This window comes from Trachypithecus francoisi, unplaced genomic scaffold (genome assembly GCF_009764315.1).
Source record: "Trachypithecus francoisi isolate TF-2019V2 unplaced genomic scaffold, Tfra_2.0 Contig00586, whole genome shotgun sequence".
Taxonomy (NCBI): Eukaryota; Metazoa; Chordata; class Mammalia; order Primates; family Cercopithecidae; genus Trachypithecus; species Trachypithecus francoisi.
This window is the reverse complement of record NW_022680749.1, coordinates 7,824,634-7,851,615: the sequence shown is the minus strand read 5'-3', so window position 1 is coordinate 7,851,615 and position 26,982 is coordinate 7,824,634. Positions and strand designations below refer to the sequence as shown.

Here is a 26,982-nt window from a genome sequence, read left to right as displayed (position 1 = left end):
CAAAGTGCTGGGATTACAGGCGTGAGCCACTGCACCCGGCCTATACTTTTAATCTAAGTTATGACCCAGTTATTTTACTAACTCAACGTTTTAGGTAAATATTTTCTTACAAACCACAAAAATCTGAAACAAGGGAAAATGAAGTTCTACTGTGTATTTAACATAGAAGGAACAAGAATAACCATTAAAAGATTCCTCATTGGTAAACTTAAACTCAAAATGAAGGAAAAAAAGAGCTCTCCACCCGTTTTACCTAGAAAGTAGCTGCAGGATTGGAAAAAAATAAGCCTTAATAGGCAAGATTAAATTATGGGGACCAGATATCCTACACTTCTAGTTTTAACTTACCATGTAACTCAAACTTCACCCCCAATCTTATCTAATGTCACCACTATCTCCTCACTTTGTAAGTCTTAAGAGTGAATCATTACAGAACATGGAATTCTAGGATCCTATTGTTATAGAATGCTTTATTACGATTATATTCAGTTAAGAATTAAAATCATGTATTTATACCTGAATATTCATTAGTTTGCTTCATTTAAAAGCAAACATGAAAATAATATAACAAATTATATTTTTTATTGTTGCCTCATCCATTTGGTTGATAACAAGCAAAAATTAACCATATACAATAAAGGGATTTTGTCTTTTAAGTATCATTTTTAAAAGGAATTTGCTGTAAGACCTGGACTACTTCTGGTTTTTTGCATTTTATTTCAAAACAATTTTAGCTTTGCAAGAGTTCCAAAGAACTTAGCTTCCCCTAATGTTATCATATTACACTACCATGGTACATTTGTCAAAAATCAAGAAATTAACATTGGTATACTACTATTAATTACACTCCAGACTTCACCATCGTTCCCCAGTCTTTACTTGTCTTTAATGACTCTGACACTTTATACTTCATACTGGTCAAGCAGTAGAACATCCTCAGTTTGGGTTTGTCTGATGTTTTCTCATGAAGAGATTAAGGTTATAAATTTAGGGAAAGAATACTAAAGAGGGGATGTGTCCTTCTGGTCACATCAAACTAGGAAGCACATAGCATCAATATGACTAATGGTAAAGTTATTCTTAAACACTTGGTTAAAGTGGTATTTGCTAGGTTTCTTCACTATGAAGTTATTACTTTTTCTTTTCCATACTCTATTTGTTAGAAGAGAGTCACTACTGGCCTACTTAATTTTATCTTTTTTTTTTCTTTTTTGCCTATTTAATTTTAAATAATTTATTTCTAGATTCTAGAAAAAGTCAAAACAGGATGTTATTAAAAACAAACGTACATTTTTGAACACTAAAATATACCAAGAGAATGCATTTAACCCATCTTTAAAAACAAAACTGTTTACCTTGAGTTGCTGAATGGTTCGCTGTTTCATATCTAGTTCCTGAGAACATTGGTTTTTCTTTTTCTCCAGTTCATTAATTTTAATCCTCAGTAATTTCTCCTCGTCACGCATTACAGATACCTACAAAATAATGTTTATAAAACAAATGGAATATTTTGAAAATACCAATTGCTTTTTGTTATTTAAAATTCACGGCAACTATGTTCAAAGTTCACATCCTTTAAAGCCTAAAAGAAAAATGACAGATTCTAATATACTACAAATCAAACACACTATAGCTTTAAATTATTAGAAAATGTTTTAATACTCTAATGAATAATGCATATGAAAAACTCAATTTCTCGTTCCATTATTTTAAGAATCTCAAACTTTGTAAGTTCTCTCAAAAAGGAATCATAACATCTGTACATAATATGAAAATAATTACCAAGGAAAAATCAATAAAGATATTCTGAGGGAAAAATATTGATTCAAATTTCCACAGTTTACTGAGTAATATTAATCCAGGAATACAAGAAATACTTTAAAAGCTAATAATGACACGCAGAGAAGAAAATGAAACAATCACAAAATCAAAAGGTACCCACGCAAGTGAAGGTCAATTGATTTCTGCTGTTGCCAGTAATCTAATTCCATAAACATAGGGAAATCGAGGTACTATGGACTAATAAATAATTCCTCACCCAAAAAAGCTAATATAGGTACATCCTTATACCAGTTTCCATCATACCAACCCTCTCTAAAACTTTTCAGTACATCTTGCCAGGATTTCCGGAGGGAAGTTATCTAACTGGGAGCAGAGCCTTCTCTTCTATTCCTTTGTGGAGCTTTACTGCCAAAACTCCATTTTCACACCCACTAAAGAGCTCAAAAATGGAAGGAAATTAAATGAAAAGATGCCCCATAAAAAGCATAGAGAAGGCCAGGTGCGGTGGCTCACGCCTGTAATCCCAGCACTCTGGGAGGCGGAGGCGAGTGATCACGTGGTCAGGAGATCGAGACCATCCTGGCTAACATAGTGAAATTCCGTCTCTACTAAAAATACAAAAAACATTAGCTGGGCATGGTGGCATGTGCCTTTAGTCCCAGCTACTCGGGAGACTGAGGCAGGAGAATCGCTTGAACCCGGGAGGCGGAGGTTGCAGTGAGCTGAGATCATGCCACTGCACTCCAGCCTGGGCGACAGAGTGAGATTCTGCCCAAAAAAAAAAAAAGGCATGAAGATGCCCTTATTATAGTCAGAGTGGTATGGTTTCAGGGTATTCTTACATTAAGCTTTATGTTCCAATAATACATACATGATAATCACATATTCACAATATTTGCTTTTTTGTTTAAAAATATGAGGCTTCAAGTAATAAACACCATCTTCATCAACTATATAACTAATAATAATAGAGGCTATGTGCTGCACAAAGATGCATGTAAGGACTGCCTCAGTTTCCATTCTGGCTCTAGCACTTATTACTGAGTGAACTCAGACAAGTCATATTAAGATTAAGACAAGTGAACTTAGACAAGGACAAGTTCCCCCTTATCCACAGGGGATATGTTTCAAGATCTCCAGTGGATACCTGAAACATTGGATAGTATTTCAAGATCCCCAATGGATAGTACTGAACCCAGATGCCATCAATTGAAACACATTTCTGTTTGCATCCTCCACCCACAAATTTAATGCCTTTTCCATCTTAGTTAAGAAATTATCATGAATTGTGGCCATAACTTTTGCAGTGAAGTACACCAGCAAAACATAAATTTCTTTTTCCTTCTTTGCAATTTCACAGATGGAAGATTTGTTCTTACCATAGATCTTAGCAATCACAGATTACAATTTTTTTTTTCTTTATTAAGTTAAGAACTTTTACCTTTTCATTTAAAGGAAGCCCTTTACAACAACGTTTTGGCTTATCTGAATTGCCAGCATCACTACTTTTGCATGTTGGGACCATTATTAAGTAAAATAAAAGTTACTTGAGCACAAATACTGTCCCTGATACCATGACAGGTGATCTGATAATTGAGATGACTAAGTGATTAACAGGTAGCACAAACAATGTGGATATGCTAGGCAAAGGGATAATTCCAACTCCAGGCAGGACAGGACAGCACAAGCTTTTGACCCACTACTCAGAATGACCTGGAATTGAACTGTTTATTACTGGAATTTCTATTTAGTATTTTCAGCCCATGGTTGGCCACAGGTAACTGAAACCACAGAAAGCAAAACTGCCAGTAAAGGGAGACTACTGTATCTCTCAATGTCTGTTTTCTTATCAACAAAACGGAAGTTAAAAAGAGTGTCTATACTCCAAATTGTGTGAGGATTAAGATAATTTGTCAACTCAGCATAGTAGCTGGCCTAGACTAAATTGCTACAATTATTATCACTGGCTTTAAAACTACACATTTGAGAAATAGAAAATACTCTTAATACCTATTACTAGAGTAATGTTAAATAGTCACCTATACGAGGGGGGATCCCCAACCTCCTGGTCACAGACAAGTACTTATCCATAGCTTGTTAGGAACTGGGTCACACAGCAGGAGGTGAGCGGCAGGCAAGGGAGTGAAGCTTCATCTGTACTTACAGCCACTCCCCATCGCTCACATTACTGCCTGAGCTCTGCCTCCTATCAGATCAACAGAGGCAACAGATTCTCATAGGAGCGCAAACCCTATTGTGAACTCTGCATGCGATGAACCTAGGTTGTGCACACCTTATGAGAATCTAATGCCTGCTGATCTGCCACTGTCTCCCATCACCCCCAGATGGGACCGTCTATTTGCAGGAAAATAAGCTCAGGACTCCCACTGATTCTACATTATGGTGAATTGTATAATTGTCTCATTATATATTACAACGTAATAATAATATAAAGTGCGCAATAACTGTAATGTGTTTGGATCATCCTTAAAGTAACCCCCACCCCGGTCCACGGAAAAACTGTCTTCCACAAAACCGATCGTTGGTACTGAAAAGGCTGGGGACCACTATCTATACAACAAAATATTACTTGAAAACAGATACCTCTATAAGTAGCAATACAAAAAGACTTTAATAATACAATAAATTTAAAAGTAGCTAGGGCATGGTGGCACACCCTTAGTCCCAGCTACTAGGGAGGCGGAGATGGGAGGATCACTTGAGCCCAGGAGTTCAAAGTTACAGTGAGCTATTATCACGCCACTGCACTCCAGATTGGGTGACAGAGTCTAAGATCTCGTCTCAAAACAAAATAAATAAACTTAGAAAAAAGAGCCCCCTTTTTATCACACCTGAATTTATGCTAATGAATAGCTTAAGGGTAGGGCTACTCACCAAAAGACCAAAAATGATTGGAGAGTTGGAAATTTCAGTCCCACCCACCAACCCCTGTGGAAGAGAGCAGGATTGGAGATTGAGTCATGAAAACTATTGTACAGTGAGGTTCAGAGAGCACTCCACTTGGTGAACACATTGACGTCTTGGGAGGGTGGTACAGCCAGAGAAGGCACAGAAGCTCTGCACCACCCTCCATCCCCCTTAATTTGTCCTGTGCATCCCTTCTATTTGTCTGTTCTTGAGTTATATTCTTTATAATAAACCAGTAAATTTTTAAAAAAATAAATAAATACAAAATAAAAACTATATACTCTTTTAAAAAAAAAGGACAGCACAATTAAAATGAACAAATGACTTCACAGAGGAGAAACTGGGATAGACAAATAGCAAACAGAAATATGAATAGAAGCTGTACTTCATTAGCAATAAAAAAAATACAAATTAAAACTACCATGAGATAACCTTTCATATCCTCTGACCCAGTAATTCCCCACTTGGTATATAAACTTTTGCATATGTGTACCAAGAGCATATAGAAGATATTCACACTATTGCTATGGGCAAAAAAATAATAAACCATCTAAATGGTCATCAGCAAGAGACGAAATAAATTGCGGTAAGTTACACAACAGAATACTATGCAGAGGTGAAAATGATTAATTATGACTACAAAATAAATCAGTCTCAGAAATATGATGTGAAAAATAAAAGTCTGAGAAGAAAACACTGTTTAGAGATTAAAAACCAATATGGTGAAATTGTATTTTTTAAAGTTTAGATAAACACAACATTCAGTAGTCACTTTTATAGTGGCAGAAACAGCATTTGTTGTATTAATATTTGTCAGATCATACACATTTAAGTATTCTTTAGTAACTACCTCAAAGTAAAAAAAAAAAAAGTGTTCCAATCTTTAGAGAAAGTCTAAGTACAACAGAAAATGAAGTGGTCATAAAAGAAAAAGGGAAGGAGGGAGAAGTGCAGAAAAAGAAACTGGTAACATTTGATGCCATGAAGGTAAACTTGACAGCTCGAAGAAGTGGGAAGTATTTCTTTCTCATTGTATACATCTTATTATATTTCAAATTTGGAATAATGTGATTGCATTCCCTATTTAAAAATTAAATTATAATAAAAACTAAAAATACATACTGCACATTCTCCTAAGTACTATCTGTAAACAAAAGTTGCTTTCCACTTTTTTGTAAGGACTTAAATTTAGCAATTCTTTTTTTGTTTGTTTTTTGAGACGGAGTCTCACTCTGTCACCCAGGCTGGAGTGCACTGGCCGGATCTCAGCTCACTGCAAGCTCCGCCTCCCGGGTTTACGCCATTCTCCTGCCTCAGCCTCCAGAGTAGCTGGGACTACAGGCGTCCGCCACCTCACCCGGCTAGTTTTTTGTATTTTTTAGTAGAGACGGGGTTTCACCATGTTAGCCAGGATGGTCTCGATCTCCTGACCTCGTGATCCGCCCGTCTCGGCCTCCCAAAGTGCTGGGATTACAGGCTTGAGCCACCGCGCCCGACCACATTTAGCAATTCTTAAAGAAGAAAAAGACTCATCTTTCATAAGGCACGTATTTCTCTTAATGTTGGACATTCTTCAGCTTGTTTAAATCAGCTAAATTTTCTCTTGTGAAGTAACTGTTCTCGTAATTTTAAGAAAAATTATGAAGTGGATAAATGTTCTATTCAATCCTAAGTTTAATGCCTAAGTTTGATATATAAGGAAAACAATCTTTATCATAAACTGGCCACATAACTTTTCAAATAATCTACCTCTTTTTGTACTTGCTCAATCTGCTTTTTGGCATCAGTCAGTTTCTCTTTCAGCTCAGCATAATCTTCTTCCTTCCTCTGAAGATCTGCTTTCAGATGCTGGGTACAAGCAGAGCTTGCAGAGAGTTCCTCTTTCAATCTAAAAAATACAAATCACTTTTCTATGGTAACATTATTAACTACTTAGGACCACACATGTGAAATGGTAACAATCTTTACATAATTATATCTTTTCACAAATTTGGAATATCCAAACTATGAATGAGTTCTTCAGAAAAGATTTCATATGATTTTTATAAGCTGATCTTTTCATATAACCTATGGTCCAACGGTTTATATGGACAAAGTTCAAGTTCTTCACTCATCATACATAATACACTTTACCAGATTAAGTATGACCATCTAAGTTTTTTAAAGATGCATAGCAAAATAAATGCTTTGTGTATTATAAAATATTTTGAATAACATTTAGCTTACTTTTCTGTTTCTTGCCTGTTGGTTTCTTTTTCTTCTTCTTTTAATTGAAGTAAATTCTTCATATCTTGCAAATTATTTGTTAATTGTGTGATTTCTTCTTTCAGTTTGACTTCCTTTACACTTAAATCTTTTGTGTTTTTGACAGAATCCTGAAGATGTGCTTGCAATTCCTTCAGATTTCTTTCTAGCTTTAAGATGAAGGATTCCTTTTCCAAAATGTCTTGTTCTAATTTGGCTGAATGACTACATTCAACTTTCTGAGTCTCTAAAATTGTTTCAAGTTCCTTTATTTTTGCTTTATAGCAAGTAACACCTTGTGTGAGTTCTGAAAGTGCTCTCTTTCCTTCAACTACATGCTGTATTTGAATGTCAAGACTAGCATTTTTTTCTTGCAGTTCTTCTTTCAGCTGCTGTATACGAGTTTCTTTTTCTTTCAGTAGGTCATCTTGGTTTTTATGCTCATTCTCCTCTACTTTTAGTCTATTGCTTTCATCCTTATAGCCTTTTACTTCTGCCTGCAATTTTTCAATTTGTTGTTCCAATTTCTGAATCTGATGACTTTTTTTGGAGGAGGCCTTCACAATCTCCTTACATTCTTCCCAAATAGCTTCAATACTAGAGTGGAAAGAACTTTCCCTATTGGGTTCTTGAATTCGATATTCTTTAACTTGCTTACTTACCAAGTAATCATTACCTAAAAGGTGTAATTGTGTATCTGGCAAATTATCCTCCTCAGAACCATTTGACAGATCCCTGAGATTGAGCAAATCTATGTTTGAGATCTGAGAAAGTGAATCAAAAGTACGTAGTTCGTCTATTTTCGTGTGCATTAATTTTATTTGTGAAACATTATTTGTAATGCTTCTTGTAGCAGTTTCTATCTCATGTGACAATTTCACGATCTTTTCCTCCTGTTCTTGATTTTTACTTTTTTGCACATGTAATTCAGCAATTGTAATGTCATAATTTGACTGGATTTGTTGGACCTCTTTACTTAAAGTTAAATTCTTTTTTTCAGAAAGAGAAAGTTCCTGCTGAAAACGAACAATCTGTTTATTTAATTCTGCTTTTTCTTCCTTTTCATTTTTAAGTTCATTCTCAATAGTGAGTAAAAGTGCTTTCAGTCCTTCGTTATTTTTTTGTAAATCTCTAATGTCTTCATTTTCTGCAATGTTCGGTTGCACTTCTTCACTTTTCTTTTGGTCCTCAGTGATAGCTGAACTAACATGGATAGATCCTTTAAAAATAAAAAAATTGTTATTAATCTGGCAAATCTTAATAAAACCAAAAAGTCACCATATAAGCCAATATTCAAACATACAAAACATGTAAAAGTAAACTTCTAATAAAAAAAAAATGAAATAAGCTGTTGAGAAAAAAAGAAAAACCAGGTTACAAAACATATGGTATGAGCCCATTTATGTAAAAAATTATTATTTCACAAGGTAATACAAAATTAGCAAAGGAAGTACACCAAAATGATCGTAGCTACCTACCTCTGAGTAGCATTACCAGCTATTTCTAACTTTCAGTATTATTTAAATTTTGTACCACAAATCTTTATTATCATTTTAATATGGGACAGAGAGGAGGAGACGACGAGAAACCATAGGCAGACATTCCATATCCTAAAGAACAGTTTTAAACTACAATTATATTGCAGCTTTTATTATATTAGTGACAGGCAAATGGAATATCTTAAATTTTCATAGCTAAAATTGGAAGGGAAATGTTAAAATTTTGGGAATTCATATAATATAGCCTTACTAGCTATAACCATCAATAAACTGCTTCATACTACAACTGTTTCATCAAATGTGATATAGGAATAATACCACCTAGCTCAAAGTTGTGAAGATCAAGAAGACAAATGAGTTTACAACACTGTGTGTTGGATAGATTTAACTATTTTTTTTTTTTTTTTTTTTGAGGCGGAGTCTCGCTCTGTCGCCCGGACTGGAGTGCAGTGGCCGGATCTCAGCTCACTGCAAGCTCCGCCTCCCGGGTTTACGCCATTCTCCTGCCTCAGCCTCCCGAGTAGCTGGGACTACAGGCGCCCGCCACCTCGCCCGGCTAGTTTTTTTGTATTTTTAGTAGAGACGGGGTTTCACCGTGTTAGCCAGGATGGTCTCGATCTCCTGACCTCGTGATCCGCCCATCTCGGCCTCCCAAAGTGCTGGGATTACAGGCGATAGATTTAACTATTAATAGAACCTGAAAATCTGTACATGAGGGTTCAACTAATTGAAAATGCATAAAAGTCTGCCTTTTTCAGGCTTGGTATCTATATTTCTAGAATAAGGATATCCCTACCTGCTCAACTTACTCTACAGAATAATGCTAAGAGACTAAAATGAGTTAATATATAAGTTAAATGACTTTGTAAATGTCATACACATGTAAGAACTTTAACCATTATAATCAGTACAAATTAAATTATACCCAGAACAGATACACTATTAGCTACAATTCATAAGTTCACTGACAAATAAACTCACCCCATGTAAGTGCCCAGTATAAATTACATAATTTTAAACTTTCCTCATAGATTCTATGATTACATCTTGAAATATAATTAACAAGCTTCTAGATATATAAATTTATATCTACATATCTTTTTATATTTCATACAATTTCCATTAAGAGTCAGATGAGTGTCTCAGATCCTTGAAACTTTACTTCAAAACAGGCCAGAATCTGACTCTTCACTTTTAGAAATTTTTTCCTGTTTTGTTATACTTCACGGTTTGATGTCTATATGATGTTTATAAGTGGACTTTACAACATTGTTCTGGTATAAATTGTATGTGAATTTTCTGCACGACATTGCTCTAATACAATCAATTCCATATGTTCTTCTGACCCCCATTCACTCCCTCATTGACCATTTTTGTTTAATTAACCTGTATTTTTATGTGGTATCCTCACTAAGTATGTAAGAATCAACTTCTCCATGTTTAATGATCCCAGATACAATATGAAGTACAAGGGTTACTAATCTATAAGAGCAGAAGACAATTATAAGGTAGGTTTGGCTTGAAATCCTTCTAGTTAAGAAACCTACTACTTTCCATTGATATCTAATTGACTCTAAAAAGTATATTGTACAGTTTTCTTTTTAATGAGTCCCGAATATTATCCTACGCAACTCAGCTCTTTATATTTTATTGAAATATGTTTGTCTCTCTCATCTACTAGATTTTAAACTCCCTGATGGCAGACTCCCTATATCTCACTCATCACAAACAATAAACCTAAATAAAATAATAATCCTAAATGTAATATTTTTGAAACTTAACTATACCACATATGTTCTTCTTTTCTATCTCTAAGACATATCATGGTACAGAAAACAATCTTTATAAATATGATTTTTGCAATAGTAATTTATTCTGCTTCTAGATGTATGTAAGTTCATGAATCTGACATATTCCAGTTATATGTTACTTTATGGTAACTTTAGGTTTAAAATTTTAATGTTCTCTCTTTAAACACTAATTTACACAAGAGTGATTTTCTAGTTTTTTTGGGAGGAATTATCCAGGGAGATTATTAAAATGCAGATTCCTGGCACCAAACACCAAATATACTGATATGGTAAGTCTGGGATGTATTTTACATGCAACATTTTGAGAATCAGTGTTCTGGGGTACTATTTTTGAAAATTTCGAGAAGTTGACAGGGACCTCTGTAATACCTTTGGGATCTTAACATATCAGTTTGTTACATTACAAAGTCCTTAACTGACAGCACTGCTGCATGTAATTGTTCCTTAAGAGCCAAACGTCAAACCTCTTGTAGTTATGAGATTCAAACTCCTAAGTTTTAGCCTGCCTCTCACAGGCTCTTGTGCATCCTAGTTGTGAGATGATAGTAGCCCATGGGATGTACATGTAATGAATCTGTTTGATGAAGAAGGTAGCACTTTTGAGATCATTAAAAAGCTCATTAAATTGAAATCTGCCATGCCATATACAAATGAGTTTCTATTTCCCTATATACTAATCACAGTTGAAGCTATGAGCAAAATAAAGGAAAAGTCAAAGCATTTATGAAAGGTCCCTCAGGTACTACTACAATGTAGAGAATAAAAAACTTACGTGATTGTTTGATCTCAAGGTTTTCTAATACTATGACCACTCCTCCACCACTTTTTTTTTTTTAAGACAGAGTTTCAATCTTGTTGCCCCGGCTGGAGTGCAATGACGCAATCTCGGCTCACAGCACTCTTTGCCTCCCAGATTCAAATAATTCTCCTGCCTCAGCTTCCCAAGCAGCTGGGATTACAGGCATGAGCCACCACACCAGGCTCATTTTTTGTATTTTTAGTAGAGATGGGGTTTCACCACGTTGGTCAGGCTGGTCTCGAACTCCTGACCTCAGGTGATCCACCCACCTCGGCCTCCCAAAGTGCTAGGACTGCAGGCATGAGCCACCACGCCCGGCCTATGACCCCTTTTGATAAATTAAAATCCCCTAGCTCTCTCAAGATACTGATTTCCCCCCAGTGAGAATATGCCCCCACCAAAGAATCACTATATAATATGGGAATCTTACCTCCCTGTCCCATCTAGAATTTATCTAGTTTTACCTTCGATGCTGTATACCAAAAACAACTTTTATTTGTAAGTCTTTATTTTTCAAATGCAATCCATGTTCTTTTTTGTTTCACTCAATTGTCTAAATGTTCTTGGGAAGCTGTAATTGAGAAATCTCATTATAGGATTCCAAGGTCTCTTTTCTTTTAAACAGATTAATTTTAAAAGCTCACTGGACAAGGTTTTATTATCTATAATTTACACTGTCTCTCCAGTCTCAAAGAGGAAGGGGTAAAATATGGCATTATCCCTGCTGTAGTTTCTTAAAAGCTGCTAAGTTTATTTTTGAAGCTTTTAAGTTTGCAGTTTACATTTTCCTATTTATTCCTCAAGATTTTCAGTTTATTCTAAAGAGCCTACCTCCTCTGAAATTCAAAGGTTTGCCCTTCTTTATATTTAAAACAAACTTGCCCACTTACTCTTAAAGATTTTTTTTAAAATAATCTTCAACATGTATTATCTTTCATCAGACTGTGTCCTGGCATCACAAATACAGCTTGAACACATTTATTATTAGTAATATTTAGCTCAAAGTCTTACTGTAAAATATCCTTTTCTCCACATGAATAAAGAATGCAAACTAAGAAAACAAAATAATGTGCTGGAATTTAGGCAGAAAATGCTGTATTTATAAAAATCAAAGTAATGAGTTTTACCTATTATAAGCACAGAAATTATTACAGACATGTGAAAGAAATAATAAAAGCACAATTTCTAAAAGCATATTTATTAAGATAAAAGCTTTAACTATGCCCATCCCTAGACAGTTTATAACTTTCCAGAATAAAAATTCACGACATTTAGATTTTCTCAAGATTTTTCCTTAGACAAGTGAATGTCCCTCTGTTTGCCTTGTTCTATTTACTGGTTTAGAAATTAGCTTTCTTAAACGCCTACTGCTGGCAGCTGAAGTAGTACCTTTCTTTGCTGGTGGTTCATCTTGTTGAAGTTCATTTTCATTTACTCTTTTTCTTTCTGAAGATATTTTAGTTTTGCTGTCCTGAGGCACTTCAACTGTTTCATTACAAATCAATTTATTGTTTATTATTAAAGAAGATGTATCAGCCTTGTCCTAAAGCAAAATAAAGAGAAATATGAGACTCAACTATCTATTTTGTTTTGTAGCCAAAGCCTCTTAAAAATTAGCATTGTCTTAAACATTAACAACTCCTAGAAAAATAGTTTTGACCTTAGCTTTAAGTCGACATATATTCAAAGACATACAGTCTACAGACAGCTTTGAAACTGAGCTTCTAGATATATCACTTAGACTTTTTTTTTAAGGCAGACTGCCTCCCTTAAAAAGGCTAGCAGCAACCAAGCACAGGGGCTCATGCCTGTAATCCCAGCACTATGGGAGGCTGAGGCCAGAGGATTACTTGAGCCCAGGAGTTTGAAACCAGCCTGGGCAACACAGTGAGATCCCATCTCTACAAAAAATTAAAATTCCAGGTGTTGTGGCCCAGGCCTGCAGTCCCAGCTATTCAGAAGGCTAAGGCAACGGAATCTCTTGAGCCCAGGAGTTCAAGGATGCAGTGAGCCATGGTCACGTCACTGCACTTCAGCCTGGGCAACAGAGTGATGAGACCCTGCCTCTAAGAAAGAAAGAAACGGGGGGAACTGGGGGCTGGGGGGAGGGGGAACTTCCCAAAAAAAGGGTATAATATGAACTTAGAAGAAGGGTAAAACTCAGCATTTAAGTGCAAGTCTATTGTGTAATCAAATGTATGGTAAAGGCAGAAACTTGCAGCAATCCATTTGAAAAAACAAAGTGTATGATAAAGAGTGCCACTTAATCAGCAAACATTTTATTAGCAGGAGATACAAATAAAAATAACTTTTTAAAGTCATAAAGTAATGGGTTAAGAAAAAAGGCAAAGTTTGTCTAGCTATCCCTAAACAAAGGATGTCATAAAGAAGAATCTCCATGCCTTCTCACAATTAGTTCCTTAGTGTCACTGATAAATGACAAAATCACGGGACAGGCAGATCACACCTCTGACACAGCTCCATAACAAGTCCAAGTTGTTCCTTCCCCGATCCTTAGTACCTATCAGAATGATCCCATCATTTTCCCCCGCTTCAAAATATACAATCCTCACCAAAAATCTATCCTTCAGAAGTCATAGTTATTGAAAGGAGGGTTTTCTGCTCCCAGGGTATGCTTGGGTAGATAAAACAAAGAATTCAAACTAAATTTTTTCATTATTGAAAAGAGTTTGCTCTCAAGACAAGATGTGGAACAGTGACCCTACATCAACTGTTAAACAATCAGGTAAGTTTCAAACTACGTTGCATATTTTTATGTATTTAAGTGAACAATTTAAATTTAGCAAACTGTTATTTAGTTAGTTGATAAAACAAGGTCTAGAATCTATAAAGTTTATTTACAAGCAAGGACTAATTTACAAATATTGATTTTTTTTACTATCACTTCCTTAAATATCTCTAATATATTATGGTATGCAAACATACTACAGAAATAAATATAATCCCACGTGAAATTTCCAAATATTTTCTTTGAAGCTGTAGTCGCCAAAAATGATCCGTCTCTGGCTTTCCTTTTTGTTTTTATTTACCAAATCAAAGAACAGACTTAAAATCCAGATCAAGAGATGAGAGCAAAAAGCATGTGATGACTAACCAAATAAAATTTCCGAGAGCCAGGAGGCCCAGCAATTAATTTACTGCCCCAAGTCTCAAAAGTTTTACATCCCCTTACTTCACAGATCAATTTCCTCTTCCTTAATCTCTACCACTACTACCCTAAATCGAAGTCCTCATCAACTATTAGCTGAACTCTACCAAGAGGTAGCTATTTCGTCTCCTTGCCTGTAGTCTAATTCCATCTCAATCCTATCTTCCAAGTTTCCAAAAATATCTACTCAAATGAAAAACTCCTCTTTGCTATTCCTCTGGTGAAAATGACTCCCCACTGACTCCCCGAACTCTTTAATACAGTATTCAAGGTCTTTCATCTTATCCTATTTTACTACTCCTAGCCTCATTTCTCACCTCTCCTTGCTTCAAACTTTCTTCCTAAACAACAAATTGTTTGTATTTTCCTGCACTCATTCAAAGATTTCTCATTTCCACGACTTTGTGCACTCCGATTCTGGTACACGGAAGGCCAATGTACCTTCTTGTCTCTCATGACTACCATGTCCCCTTCCTCTACTTTCAAAAGGCTAACTTTTACTCACCCTATAAGGCTCAACTTAATCATTTTCATCTCCACAAAGTATTCCTAACTCCCCATCCACTCTCAGCTTCACACATTGACTACAACTGCACACTGTATTATAACTATATTTACGCTGTTGTTTTCTTACTGGGGGATTGTTAGGGGAGTAGATTTTATTAATCTGTATAATTCCAATAATCTAGCATAGTACCTGGCACACATTGGACACTCCATAAGTGTTTCTTGCTCCTCCACCTTATTAAATACTAATTATTTACTAAATAGTTAATTACTAACATATTAAATATTAGGATATTTCTCCCAGTTCAGGTACAGAAAAGCCAGAGATTGAACAACGTATCTAACAAATACCAAAAGAAAGGCCTGCTACAGGAGATTATATACAGTGCTCTTCTAGAATGCTCCTCATTTATCTCTGTGGTTTCAAAAGCCCATCTAAAGTTCAGATGATTCAGGGAATGTTGGTGGGTATTAGAGTTTGACTATCAAGATACAAAGGAAACTCAACAGTCACTTTTTGTAAGATACCATGCCTGCTTCTTTTGGTCATAGAAAAGACAGAAAAAAACACCTTTCAACAAAGCAAAATGTTTGGCTCTACGTTTACTCAGTTGACTACGTTATTACCATATATTTTACCATTTCTATATAAAAAAAAAATTTGAAGGAGCTTACCCCCAAAAAAGAAAACCAAAGCCATTTTTTAAAAAAAGGATTAAAAGACAAGCTGATCATTCTAAGCTGAACTAAATAGGAAATGATCTAAATTTGTATGAAAGACAAAGAACTCTTTAAGTCTCTACATGTCACAGTGTATAACTTTTTAGAAAAAAATCCTTGTTATTAAGCATATAAACAATAGCAACAAGACATATAACAAAAACAAGCTTTTAAGGAAAAAACCTAATTTTACTGAATTTCATGTTATAGTTCCCTGAAACATTATAATCTGGTTTTCTAAGTATGTCTAAATTCCTTTCTCCTCAAAGCTCCCCTTCCAACTAGCTGAGGCTTAAACGTCCAAAGGCTACATATTCTCCTTTTTACGTGCAAAGCACTGCCAGCATATTTTGTGGAAAAGTATGTTCAAAGGAGTCAAACACCCTCGTTTAAGTTCGCAAAAATTCAGATTTGGAGAACAGTAAATTGAGTTAAATGTTGCATACGCAATTCAACATTCTCGGTAAATTAGTCTTGGTTGCATAAGCTATTTTAAATTATTTCCTTTCAATCAAAACATACGCTTGTTTATCAAATTTATTAATATAACACAAAGTTAAATTCTTACATTGCATTTAAATGTGTTTTCCATATGAGACTTCAGGTTCTGAAATTCATTGATAATATCTTCTTTTTGACCAATTATATTTATCAATTCTTGAATTCTTTGATTCTGTGTAATTATTTTCTTTGGAAAGAAGAAAAAGCAATGTTTCGTGAATATACTTTGGGATAACTAGAAAGCAAACATGATTAATAATGCAGTGTCATAATTCCTTCAGAATTTTAAAGTTAAATAAAGATAATCAGTGGCAACACACTATGCACAACATCTTATTTTTGCCTTAAAAAATTACATACACACATACACACACACACACACACACACACACACACACACACAAAGAAAGAAAAGAGAAGCTATATAGCATGTAAGAGGAATCTGGAGCAAGGCTGCCTGGGTTCAAATCCTAGCTGCTATACCTTTTAATATGTCACCCTGGGCCGGGCACAGTGGCTTATGCCTGTAATCCCAGCACTTTGGGAGGCCAAGGTGGGCAGATTACCTGAGGTCAGGAGTTTGAGACCAGCCTAGCCAACATGGTGAAATCCCGTCTCTACTAAAAAATACAAAAATTAGCCTGGGGTGGTTAAGCCCAGCTACTCGGGATGCTGTAGCAGGAGAATCACTTGAACCCGGGAAGTATAGGCTGCAGTAAGCCATGCCACTGCACTCCAGCCTGGGCAACAGAGCGAGACTCTGTCTCAAAAGAAATAAATAAATAAAAATAAAAAAAACATGTCAGCCGGGGCAAGTTACATCATAAAGTTGCTCTAACATTTAAATGAGTTAATGAAAAGCACTTAAAAGAGTATCTGGTAAATGGTAAGTGTTCTACAAATACATATATAAAGTAACAGTCTAAAGAGCTTCCAAACAAGTTGGTTTGGTTTTGTTTTAAATTTAGGAAGAAGATTATGGGAAATTTTTTATTTTTTATTTTATATAGCTTAATATAATCGGTACAACTAGTGTCTACTATTTTCTTAAGCAGAAAAAATACTAGATAGGAATTGTATAAACAGTAGGTGTAATGTCTTCTAAGTACATTTTAGTTCTTTAAATACTGGATATTAGACACCAAGATCTTGAATTTTTATATCTTACCATATTTTAAAATGTTCAGCTTTTTGAAAGGATAAATGTAAGTTGAAATAAGAAGACTCAAGCCAGAAAACAGAAAAAATAACAGAAGAAAACTATTCCCCATGTATACCAAGAGACTATATTACTGTTTATTTTTTAAAATAAACACACCTAGTCATCATTCATACTCCTTTGTTAATTAAATACCTTATCAAGACAAAATAAAACGTAAAGCATTACCTTATTAGATGTTTCAAGCTCTTGAATCAATGAATCTGTTTCTGAAAAAGTAAAGAATTTTGAAAATAAATATCTAAGCATCTGAAAATATGTATCACTGAATAACTATGAAACATATGCTGCTGTAGTGACACTTTACTGTCACATTCAATAAAAAGGATTTTGATAGCACTAAATGCACACCCTACTCATTAAAAAAAAAATCTGCTAATTCAACCACAACCAGGTAATGTTTCAGAAAAAGCCACTTCTAAAACTCAGGATAAAAATAGGTGGCATATGCTCAATAGTAAAGAACTGGCATAACATCAGAGAAGAAAAGGAGCTAGTGCCTTCTTAGTACATTTCATATGATGCAAAGGCACCACTTACATGTTATTTTCTACCCATCTTGTTTCACACAAAAAAGAACAGAGCAGTTATTGCAACTAATTCTTAAAATGCAGATATTACAAACAATTGTATTTACGTATATAAAATGCCCTCAGCGTGGTGGCACATGTCTGTAATCCAAGCTACTCAGGAGACTGAGGTGGAAGGATCACTTGAGCCCAGGAGGTGGAAACTGCAGTGAGCCATGATCATGATCATGCCTCTCCACTCCAGCCTGGGTGACAGAGTGAGACCCTGTCAAAAAAAAAAAAAAAAAAAAAAAAAGGTGGAAAGAAACAGAAAATGCCCTCCTAGTTAGAATGAAGTATCAAACTAACAATCTACTTTAAACCACTCCACAGTAGTTCCTCTCTCCCAAGAGTGAATCTTCTATACTGCAAAACTTCATAAAGAATATAGAACAATGCCAAGCACAGTATGGCTCATGCCTATAATCCCAGCACTTTGGGAGGCTGAGGCAGGGAGGATTGCTTGAGCCTAGGAGTTCAAGACCAACCTGGGCCACAGAACAAGACCCCATCTCTACAAAAAAGAAAAAAAAAAATGCAGCCACTGTGGTGGTACACACTCGTGGTCCCCAGTATTCAGGAAGCTGAGGCAGGAGGAGGGATTGAGCCCAGGAGCAGAAGGCTGCAGTGAGCTGTGATGCCACTACTGCACTCCAGCCTTGGTGACAGAGTGAGATGCTGTCATTTAAAAAAAAAAAAAAAGAATATGTAACAAAATTTACAGCTTTACTCATAAAGTTAACACTTTTTTGATTTTTTTTGTTGTTGAGAAGCTCATTTTCTAATAATATTGGTCTAAAATAAATGAAGGTCAAAAAATATTTTTAGTAGTAAATTACTACAAAATCATACAAATGGTAAAATATTAAAATACGTTAACTAGATGAAAGAATTTTCTGGTCACTATGGTAAACGAGCTACATAAATCTCTTATACTTACCAAGAGTACTTTTTATGTGTTTACAATATCTATATAGAGGTAAAATCTATCCACTTACCATTTTCTCTCTTTTTTAACTCTTCTTTCGTTTTGATTAATTCTTCTTTGGTTTTAGTTAATTCAGCTTTAATTTGATTAAACTTTAGTTCTAAACAAGCAATAGCTTCCTGGGGGTCAGGAAGAGATGCAATATATAAGTGAGCAATTTCAGCCTGTTTCTTAATATCAGCGACATTATCTTGAAGAGAATCAATAATATCTTCAAATCCTACATAATTATGTGTTTCCTAAAAATAGCAAAAACCACATGCCTAATATTAACAGTAGGGTTCACCGTTCACATGTGGCACCATCTAATTTAGACAGTTTTTTAAAGAAGCAAAAAATTCACCAACATAAATTCTTTAAAATAAATTATATAGAAGCATTTCCAATTATGAAGAACCTGTGTTCCATTATTTATTTTCTGTTGTATAGATCATGAGGCATATTTTCTCATAAAAGCAATGTTATAAACTGTGACAAGTCATTATAAAACAATTATGATTACCTAGTTCAGGTATAGTTTCAATTATATAATGAGACTTAAAAGGTTTTGTTGGGATGGTACACGAAACAAATCTCCATTTTCACAACTCACTCAATCTCAAACCATGTCAAGGATACATAAGGTTTGCTTGACAGCAGACGTCTGCACATCACTGTCACAAGCCCCTGAACTGAGTGATTAAAAAACAAAACAAAAAAAAAAACTCCCCCAAAAAACTGATCAATTTCAGCTTCAGTGTAAGTAGCAGAAAAGGATAATTTTTCTTATATTACAAGTAGAGAATAAGCTGAGCACAGCGGCATGCACCTGTAATCTCAGCCACTTGGGAGGCTGGACAGGAGGACTGCTTGAAGCCAGGAATTCAAGATCAGCCTGGGCAACACAGCAAGACCCTATCTCTAAAACTATAATAAATAAATAAACAAATAAAATTTTAAAAGAGTAGGAAATGGTAGTTGCCCGGCAAGGGCAACCTTTTTTACATATAAACACTTTTGTTTTAAACAGAACAGCAAGGAAATCACGTCTTAGGTCTCTTATACCTTTAAAATATTTTAAATTTAAAAGTGAGACAAATCTGAGGGGGTTATTCTGTAATCAGGCAACAAAGAATCTATCTGCCTACAATACAATGATTCAAACAATACCAAAATAAGATATAAATATAACAGAGGTACAAATTTTTCAAAGACCAATCACTATATTTAAATTCTTGGTGCCTTATACTCCTAACAAAACATGCCTAATTATAATAAAGCTACACACTAAGCATTGTTTTAATTCTAAACTATCTTGACGTTTCTCATCATTGATGTGGTACACTAAACCCTGGTACTAAAACCTCATTAGATATTTTTAAATACTTCAATTAACGTACTTCAGTTTCAACTTTTGTGGCACAAACGTCTTTCGCTGTTTCTTCTCGAGTGTCACATTTACCAACCAAATCCTTGAAGATAGCCAAACGACGTTCAGCATTTTCTTCTAATATCTCTCGTTCTTGAAGCAGAGTTTCCCTTCAGAATACAAATTAATCCCATTAAGAAACAGAAAAGGAACTACTTTGTGTTTTTGTTTTAAACATCTAAGATTAAGTATATTCTGGATTAAAAGAAAATTTAGGCCAGGTACAGTGGTTCACGTCTGTAATCCCAGTAATTTGGGAGGTGGAGGTGGGTGGATCACTTCAGGCCAGGAGTTTGAAACCAGCCTGGCCAACATGGCAAAACCTGTCTCTACTAAAAACACAAAAATTAGCCGGGTGTGGTGGTATGCACCTGTAATCCCAGCTACTCGGGAGGCTAAGGCAGGAGAGGCTAAGGCAGAAGAATTGCTTGAATCTGGGAGGTGCAGGTTGCAGTGAGTCAAGATCGCACCACTGAATTCCAGCCTGGGTGACAGAGCAAGACTCCGTCTCAAAAAATTAAAATTAAAATTAAAATTAAAAAAAAAAAAGAGAGAGAAAATTTAAATAGCCATGCATGGGATTAGTAACAGCCATATTCTTTTTTTTCTTTTTTTTTTTTTTTTCCTCTGAGACAGAGTTTTGCTCTGTCGCCCAGGCTGGAGTGCAGTGACACAGTCTCAGCTCACTGTAACCTGCACCTCCCAGGTCTAAGAGATTCCCGTGCCTCAGTCTCCCAAGCAGCTGGGACTTCAGGCACACACCAATATGCCCAGCTAATTTTCCTATTTTTAGTAGAGACGAGGTTTCACCATGTTGGTCAGGCTAGTCTTGACCTCCTGACCTTAAGTGATCTGCCCACCTAGGCTTCCCAAAATGCGGGGATTACAGGCATGAGCCACCACACCAGACCAGTAACAGCTGTTTTCTAGCTTGTATAAAGAGATCAGAATTCAGAAACCATCTAATATAAAAACCAGTAAATTAAGTAGGAAAAAAAAATCTAAAAAAGTAAATAAAATTCTCAATTTTTAACTGGACATGAAAGAAATAACTTACTTAAAGTCAGCTTCCCGTTGAGCCCAATATTGAGTAAACTCCTGTGTAACTTCTTCTCGAATTTTAAATTCCAAGGTTAACTTTTCCTTTTTTTCATTTATCAGTTTTTTTTTCAAGTCTTCTATTAAGTCCAACAGTTTCTATAACACGTAAATGATAAAATTCTTATAAGAATAAATATATCCCAAGAGAAATACCATCCAACTGTCCAAAAAATAAAACTTTTCATTTAGTCAATTATAATTATGTGTCCTTTTTAATAGTGATAATGTTCTCACTGAAAATTATATGCTTGCAGAAATTCGTTAATCTGAAAAATCAGGTTGGCCTCTCCATATTTAAGAAATAGACCTTTGGTAACTCAAATGTCTCACTGTCTACCCATACTAAGAAAAGAACTAAAGTTAATTTGAGCATTTATTATCTATCAAGAACTACTCTGGCGAGTTCCATATTTGCTTCATTTAATCCACACAACTTTCTGTGAGCTTGGTATCATCCATATTTCATAGGTGGGAAGCCTAACCATCAGATATCTGGTGAGTGCTAAAGGTTGAGTTTAAAAGTGGCCTGTAAAAGTCTAAAGCCCAAGGATTGTACACAGCAGAGAAGTTGCTTACTGCTGTGTGGTAGTAAGTGGCTTACACTCACTTACTAATCTGTCAAAGAAAGATGTTACATAAATTTATCTTATTAGGCTTTATAACTATCCAGATGTCAACAGCAATTCTATAGCCTTTGAAACACATACATAATCATGAGAAATGTACAATATGTAAATAAAGCAATAAATAAAACACTTAACATGACCGTTATTCAACATAAATTGTAGCATTAACAGCTATATATTCTTTTTAATGCTTCTAATTTAAGTTACTCAACAACAAATTAAACAATAAACTCTAAGCTACAGATCTTCCAACGTCTCAACTTTATACTTGAAAATAGTTCTATAGATACCCTAACTTCGAAACTCTGCCTCCAAGAATTTATACTGAAGAAATAATTATAATATAACCCTATGTTCTGGCTGTATGAATGCTGATCAGTGTTGTTGTTTTGTGGTAGCAGTTGTGTTTAAATAAAGAAAAAGTGAACCTAACTCAACCAACCTTAAGGGATTGGTTTAATTACGGTACTATCATACAGCAAACTACTATAATCAATAATGATAACCTACATTAATAATTCATGAGCCGGGCGCAGTGGCTCACGCCTGTAATCCCAGCACTTTGGGAGGCCGGGGCGGGTGGATCACGAGGACAGGAGATTGAAACCATCCTGGCTAACATGGCGAAACCCCACCTCTACTAAAAAATACAAAAAATTAGCCCGGCAACGTGGCGGGCACCTGCAGTACCAGCTACTTGGGAGGCTGAGGCAGGAGAATGGCGTGAACCTGGGAGGTAGAGCTTGCAGTGAGCCGAGATCGCGCCAGTGCACTCCAGCCTGGGCGACAGAGCGAGACTCATCTCAAAAAAATAAAAATTAAATTAAAAAATTCATACTTTTCACAACTTATTTTTATATAAAGAATACCAGGTTACAAAACAGTAACATATAATAAAAATCCATTAACGTGAGTGGTAGATTTTAAAGATATTTATATTTAAATTTTCTTTTTCACTCTACTATAAATATATAATACTGTTTTAATAATTTTAAACTACACACTTTCTGTGTAAAAAAATAAATAATAACTATTGAAGGAGAAATCAAAATGCACGTGGAAAAACCTTCAGAAGTTTATTTTTTTTGAGACAAAGTCTTGCTCTGTTGCCCAGGCTGGAGTGCAGTGGCGCAATCTGGGCTCACTGCAAGCTCAGCCTCCCGGGCTCACGCCATTCTTCTGCCTCAGTCTCCCTAGTAGCTGGGACTACAGGCGCCTGCTACCATTCCTGGCTAATTTTTTGTATTCTTAGTAGAGACGGGGTTTCACCGTGTTAGCCAGGATGGTCTCAATCTCCTGACCTCATGATCCACCCGCCTCGTTCTCCCAAAGTGCTGGGATTACAGGCATGAGCTGTGAGCCACCGCACTCAGCCGGAAGTTTAATAGTTTTCAATAATTAGATTTTATCATTGTTAGCATCTGATAAAGTTTTTGCTGAAAAAATTCAGGTTGGCTATTATAGCTAAATGAATTTAAGTATATGTATGCTAATATCAAGGTATTTTATAATGGTTTTTAGAAGTCCCAATCCTTTGATTAAAATGTGAATAAAGGGCTGGGCACATTGACTCACATCTGTAATCCCAGCACTTTGCAAGGCAGGAGGATTGCCTGAGCTCAAAAGTTCAAGATCAGCCTGGACAACAGAGCAAGGCCTCGTGTCTATAAAAAATTTTTAAAAATTAGTTAGGGGTGGTGGCATGCGTCTGCAGTTCCAGTTACTCAGGAGGCTGAGGCAAGAGGATCACTTGAGCTCAGGATTTCCAAGCAGCAGTGAGCCATAACTATACTATCGCACTCCAGCCTGGGCAACAGAGCAAGACTTTGACTCTAGAAGAAAACAAATAAAGCATATCAACACCTAATCATGTTGATTTTTAAATGTCAAATATTAAACGACATTTTGATGAATTTCCTTAAAATATCTAGCCAATAAGATAAGCATTCACACTATATAATCCATCATAAACTATAGCATTAAATATTTTTCTCTAGTAGATTCAGAAATTTTACTAACCAACATTATAAAAAAAATTCAACTTTGAGACGAAAAAAAAATAAAACTAGGTTTTTTGGTTTGTTTAAGACAAGGCCTCACTCTGTCACCCAGGCCAGAGTGCAGTGGTGCAGTGATAGCTCACTGCTGCCTAGAAATCCTGGGCTCAAGCAATCTTCCCACTGCAGCCTCCCAAGTAGCTGGGACTACACGTGTGCATCATCATGCCTGGCTAATTTTTTTTATTTTTTTGTAGAGACGGGGTCTCACTATGTTGCCCAGGCTGGTTTTGAACTCTTGAGCTCAAGCAATCCTCCTACCTCAGCTTCCCAAAGTGCTGGAATTACAGGTGTGAGCCACTATACCAGCCAAACTAGACTATTAATGGCTCCTTTCGTCCCTGAGGAGGTACTATTTAATACATTACAAAAGCCGAAGTAACAAGGTCTAATCACATCGTGACCAGATAAAGTGGGACTTGTACTACATCTGAAGCTATCATTCTTGTTTCCAAACATATGTTCAATAATCGCTTTCAGGGACATGAAGGTAAATTATTAAAATGAGAGTATTTAGCCCAATACATCATCAATCTACTTACACTTCTGCAATCCAAAAGAGTGCTGATTCGTGATATGTCAACAACATTAAAGCACACCCATGAACACAGGTCTACTAGTGTTTCTAGGACACTGGTAAGAGGACTCCATGTATACTCATGGAGTTATGGCCAATTAAAGAGGGGATTAGGTGGCCAGGTAAGGTGGCTCACGCCTGTAATCCTAGCACTTTGGGAGGCCGAGGCAGGCAATCACAAGGTCAGGAGTTCGAGACCAGCCTGGCCCACATGGTGAAACCCCGTCTCTACTAAAGATACAAAAAAACTTTACTGGGTATGGCTGCACATGCCTATAATCAGGGCTACTCGGGAGGCTAAGGGAGGAGAATCACTTGAACCCAGGAGGCGGAGGTTGCAGTGAACCGAGATTGTGTCATTGTACTCTAGCCTGGGCAACTGGGCTAGACGCTCTCTCAAAAATAAATAAATAAATAAATAAATAAATAAATAAACAAACACACACACACACACACACACACACACACACACTATAACTAGACAGAAGCTGAAAAAACAACTGTTATATCTTATTTATCATAATAAAATGACAAACAATTACTGTTTTTGAAGATATGGGATCATAGGTACTTGGTAGGTACTTTTAGCACTTGTACTTGAGACTGCAAAATAAAAGTCTGATGGAATACATAAAATCACTTAGTGAAAGGATACTCACATGGTCTGTAAGTATCACCCCATAGATAATATGCTTTTGCAATAAAGATCTGAAATACTGTATCTTAACCAAGTGAGCAAAACTTAGCATCTCTAAGAATGGAAAAATCAGACATTATGTGGCTCTTAGTGTGATGCAACGGAAAATTTACAACTTAACCTACATAAAAAGCTTCCCTAATGTATTAAACCTAAATCACGAAGAAATAATCAAACAAATCTAGATTGCAGGTATTCTACGAGAAAACTAGGACCCACTTTTCAAAAATGTCAGTGTTAGATTAGAAATAATTAAAGAAACACAATAATCAAAAGCAATTTGTTAACTCTGGCTGTTGACAAAAACAAAGGGGCAATAAAGAACATATCGGGAACACTGGAGAAATCTCAATACAAACAGTATACGAGGTTATATTAGTGTATCAGTGTTGAATTTCTTGGGTATGAAAATTTCATGGTCTTGTGATCATGACAAAAATGCCCATGTTCTTAGAAAAATATGTTCAAATATTTAGATGTAAGATGTCATTATGTCTGGATCTTATTTTCAAATTCTACAGACCAAAAGATAGGTATTTGCATACTCATAAAATGGTAACTGCAGAATCCAGGGGAAGGATAAATGAGTATTCATTGTGCTAGTCTTTCTATAGGTTTGAAATTTTTCAAAATATAAAGTTGAACACAAAAACCTCAGTGTATGGTTGAAAAAAACTGGAGAGAGAGCCTTAAGATTTAACCTTAACTTCAGAATAAGAAGACAAGCATAGAAGTATGAGTTCTTAATACATACTCTTTTCTCCTCGTGGCTAATGAAAGCCTTATTTTCCTCTAATGTTTTATCTAGATCTTCATCAATAAGTTTAGTTTCCACATTTTGAGTTTCTTCAGAGTTTTCTAGCTCCTCAACTAAATCCTCGTCTTCCATCAAATCTTCCAGACTATTTTCCCATGAAATGGTGGCTCTTTTTACATTTAATATTTTATTATTTGAATTATTGTCTAGTGATACATCTTGAGAAGATCTGACAGGTCCAAATAATTTCTCTTGAGAGGAATTTAAAGTGTCTGGGACACAAACCTGTTAAAATATTCAATGCGACTTTTAAAACAGAAAAGACAAGAACTGTCCACTAGAAAATGATTATTTTATAAATTTAAGTCAATTGAAAACTCAAGTGTTAAAGGAAAAACTATTCAAACAAACATACAAACAGGAATCACCATCCCTAAATGAACATTCTGATAGGACAAAAGCTACTTACACATGCAAACTAGAGGAAAAAATCTACCTTCCTGGGCTAAGTTCTCAGTATTAATCTTAGCAGAGGGTTTTCCAATTACCCAGAAGCGCCAAAGGAATAAGATGAATGGCAGAGCAGACAATTCATTCCAAAAATACTCATTAATTTGTAATTGATGTTTATTATTAACTCTTATACTAAAGGTCATTTTAATCCTAGCATGGGCAACTTTCAATCCTTTCTCATGTCTTCCTACTTGGTCAAATATTTACCTTTTTAATTTTCAATTATTTCCTAGGCTTACAGTATTAAGTACAAAATATTTATTTCAAGAAAAAGTATTAATATTCTAAGAAGAAGCTTAATAAAATAAATATTTACTTTTTGTGCAATGGCTGAGAACTTCAATACATTGAGTGTTTCATCATAGGCTAAGTAACATTGGCTGATGTTGACAATCATACATATTTTCCCTTTACCATTAAAAAAACTTTGAAAATAGTGAGTCAGTTTACTTTCCCGGAAAGGCACATGCTGTTGAAACCTATGGAAAAAATTTTCAGAAAACACTGTAA

At 35.4% G+C, this 26,982-nt stretch overlaps 1 protein-coding gene across 4 annotated transcripts in view; it reads right to left on the bottom strand.

Moving 5' to 3' along the window:
* Positions 1 to 26,982, bottom strand: part of KIF20B (kinesin family member 20B) — a 70,770-nt gene that overhangs the window by 26,274 nt on the left and 17,514 nt on the right. For 3 of the 4 annotated variants that reach the window (XM_033215975.1, XM_033215976.1, XM_033215969.1), the window contains exons 12-22: positions 26,789 to 26,951; positions 25,957 to 26,244; positions 21,202 to 21,341; positions 20,116 to 20,254; positions 18,747 to 18,975; positions 17,348 to 17,388; positions 16,028 to 16,147; positions 12,453 to 12,606; positions 6,937 to 8,173; positions 6,460 to 6,598; positions 1,356 to 1,475 (exon numbers count right to left, since the gene is read on the bottom strand). In XM_033215975.1, the coding sequence (XP_033071866.1) occupies positions 1,356 to 1,475; positions 6,460 to 6,598; positions 6,937 to 8,173; positions 12,453 to 12,606; positions 16,028 to 16,147; positions 17,348 to 17,388; positions 18,747 to 18,975; positions 20,116 to 20,254; positions 21,202 to 21,341; positions 25,957 to 26,244; positions 26,789 to 26,951 (2,770 nt within the window). The remainder of the gene's footprint in view (positions 1 to 1,355; positions 1,476 to 6,459; positions 6,599 to 6,936; positions 8,174 to 12,452; positions 12,607 to 16,027; positions 16,148 to 17,347; positions 17,389 to 18,746; positions 18,976 to 20,115; positions 20,255 to 21,201; positions 21,342 to 25,956; positions 26,245 to 26,788; positions 26,952 to 26,982) is intronic. The other variant, XM_033215978.1, reaches the window with a different exon arrangement.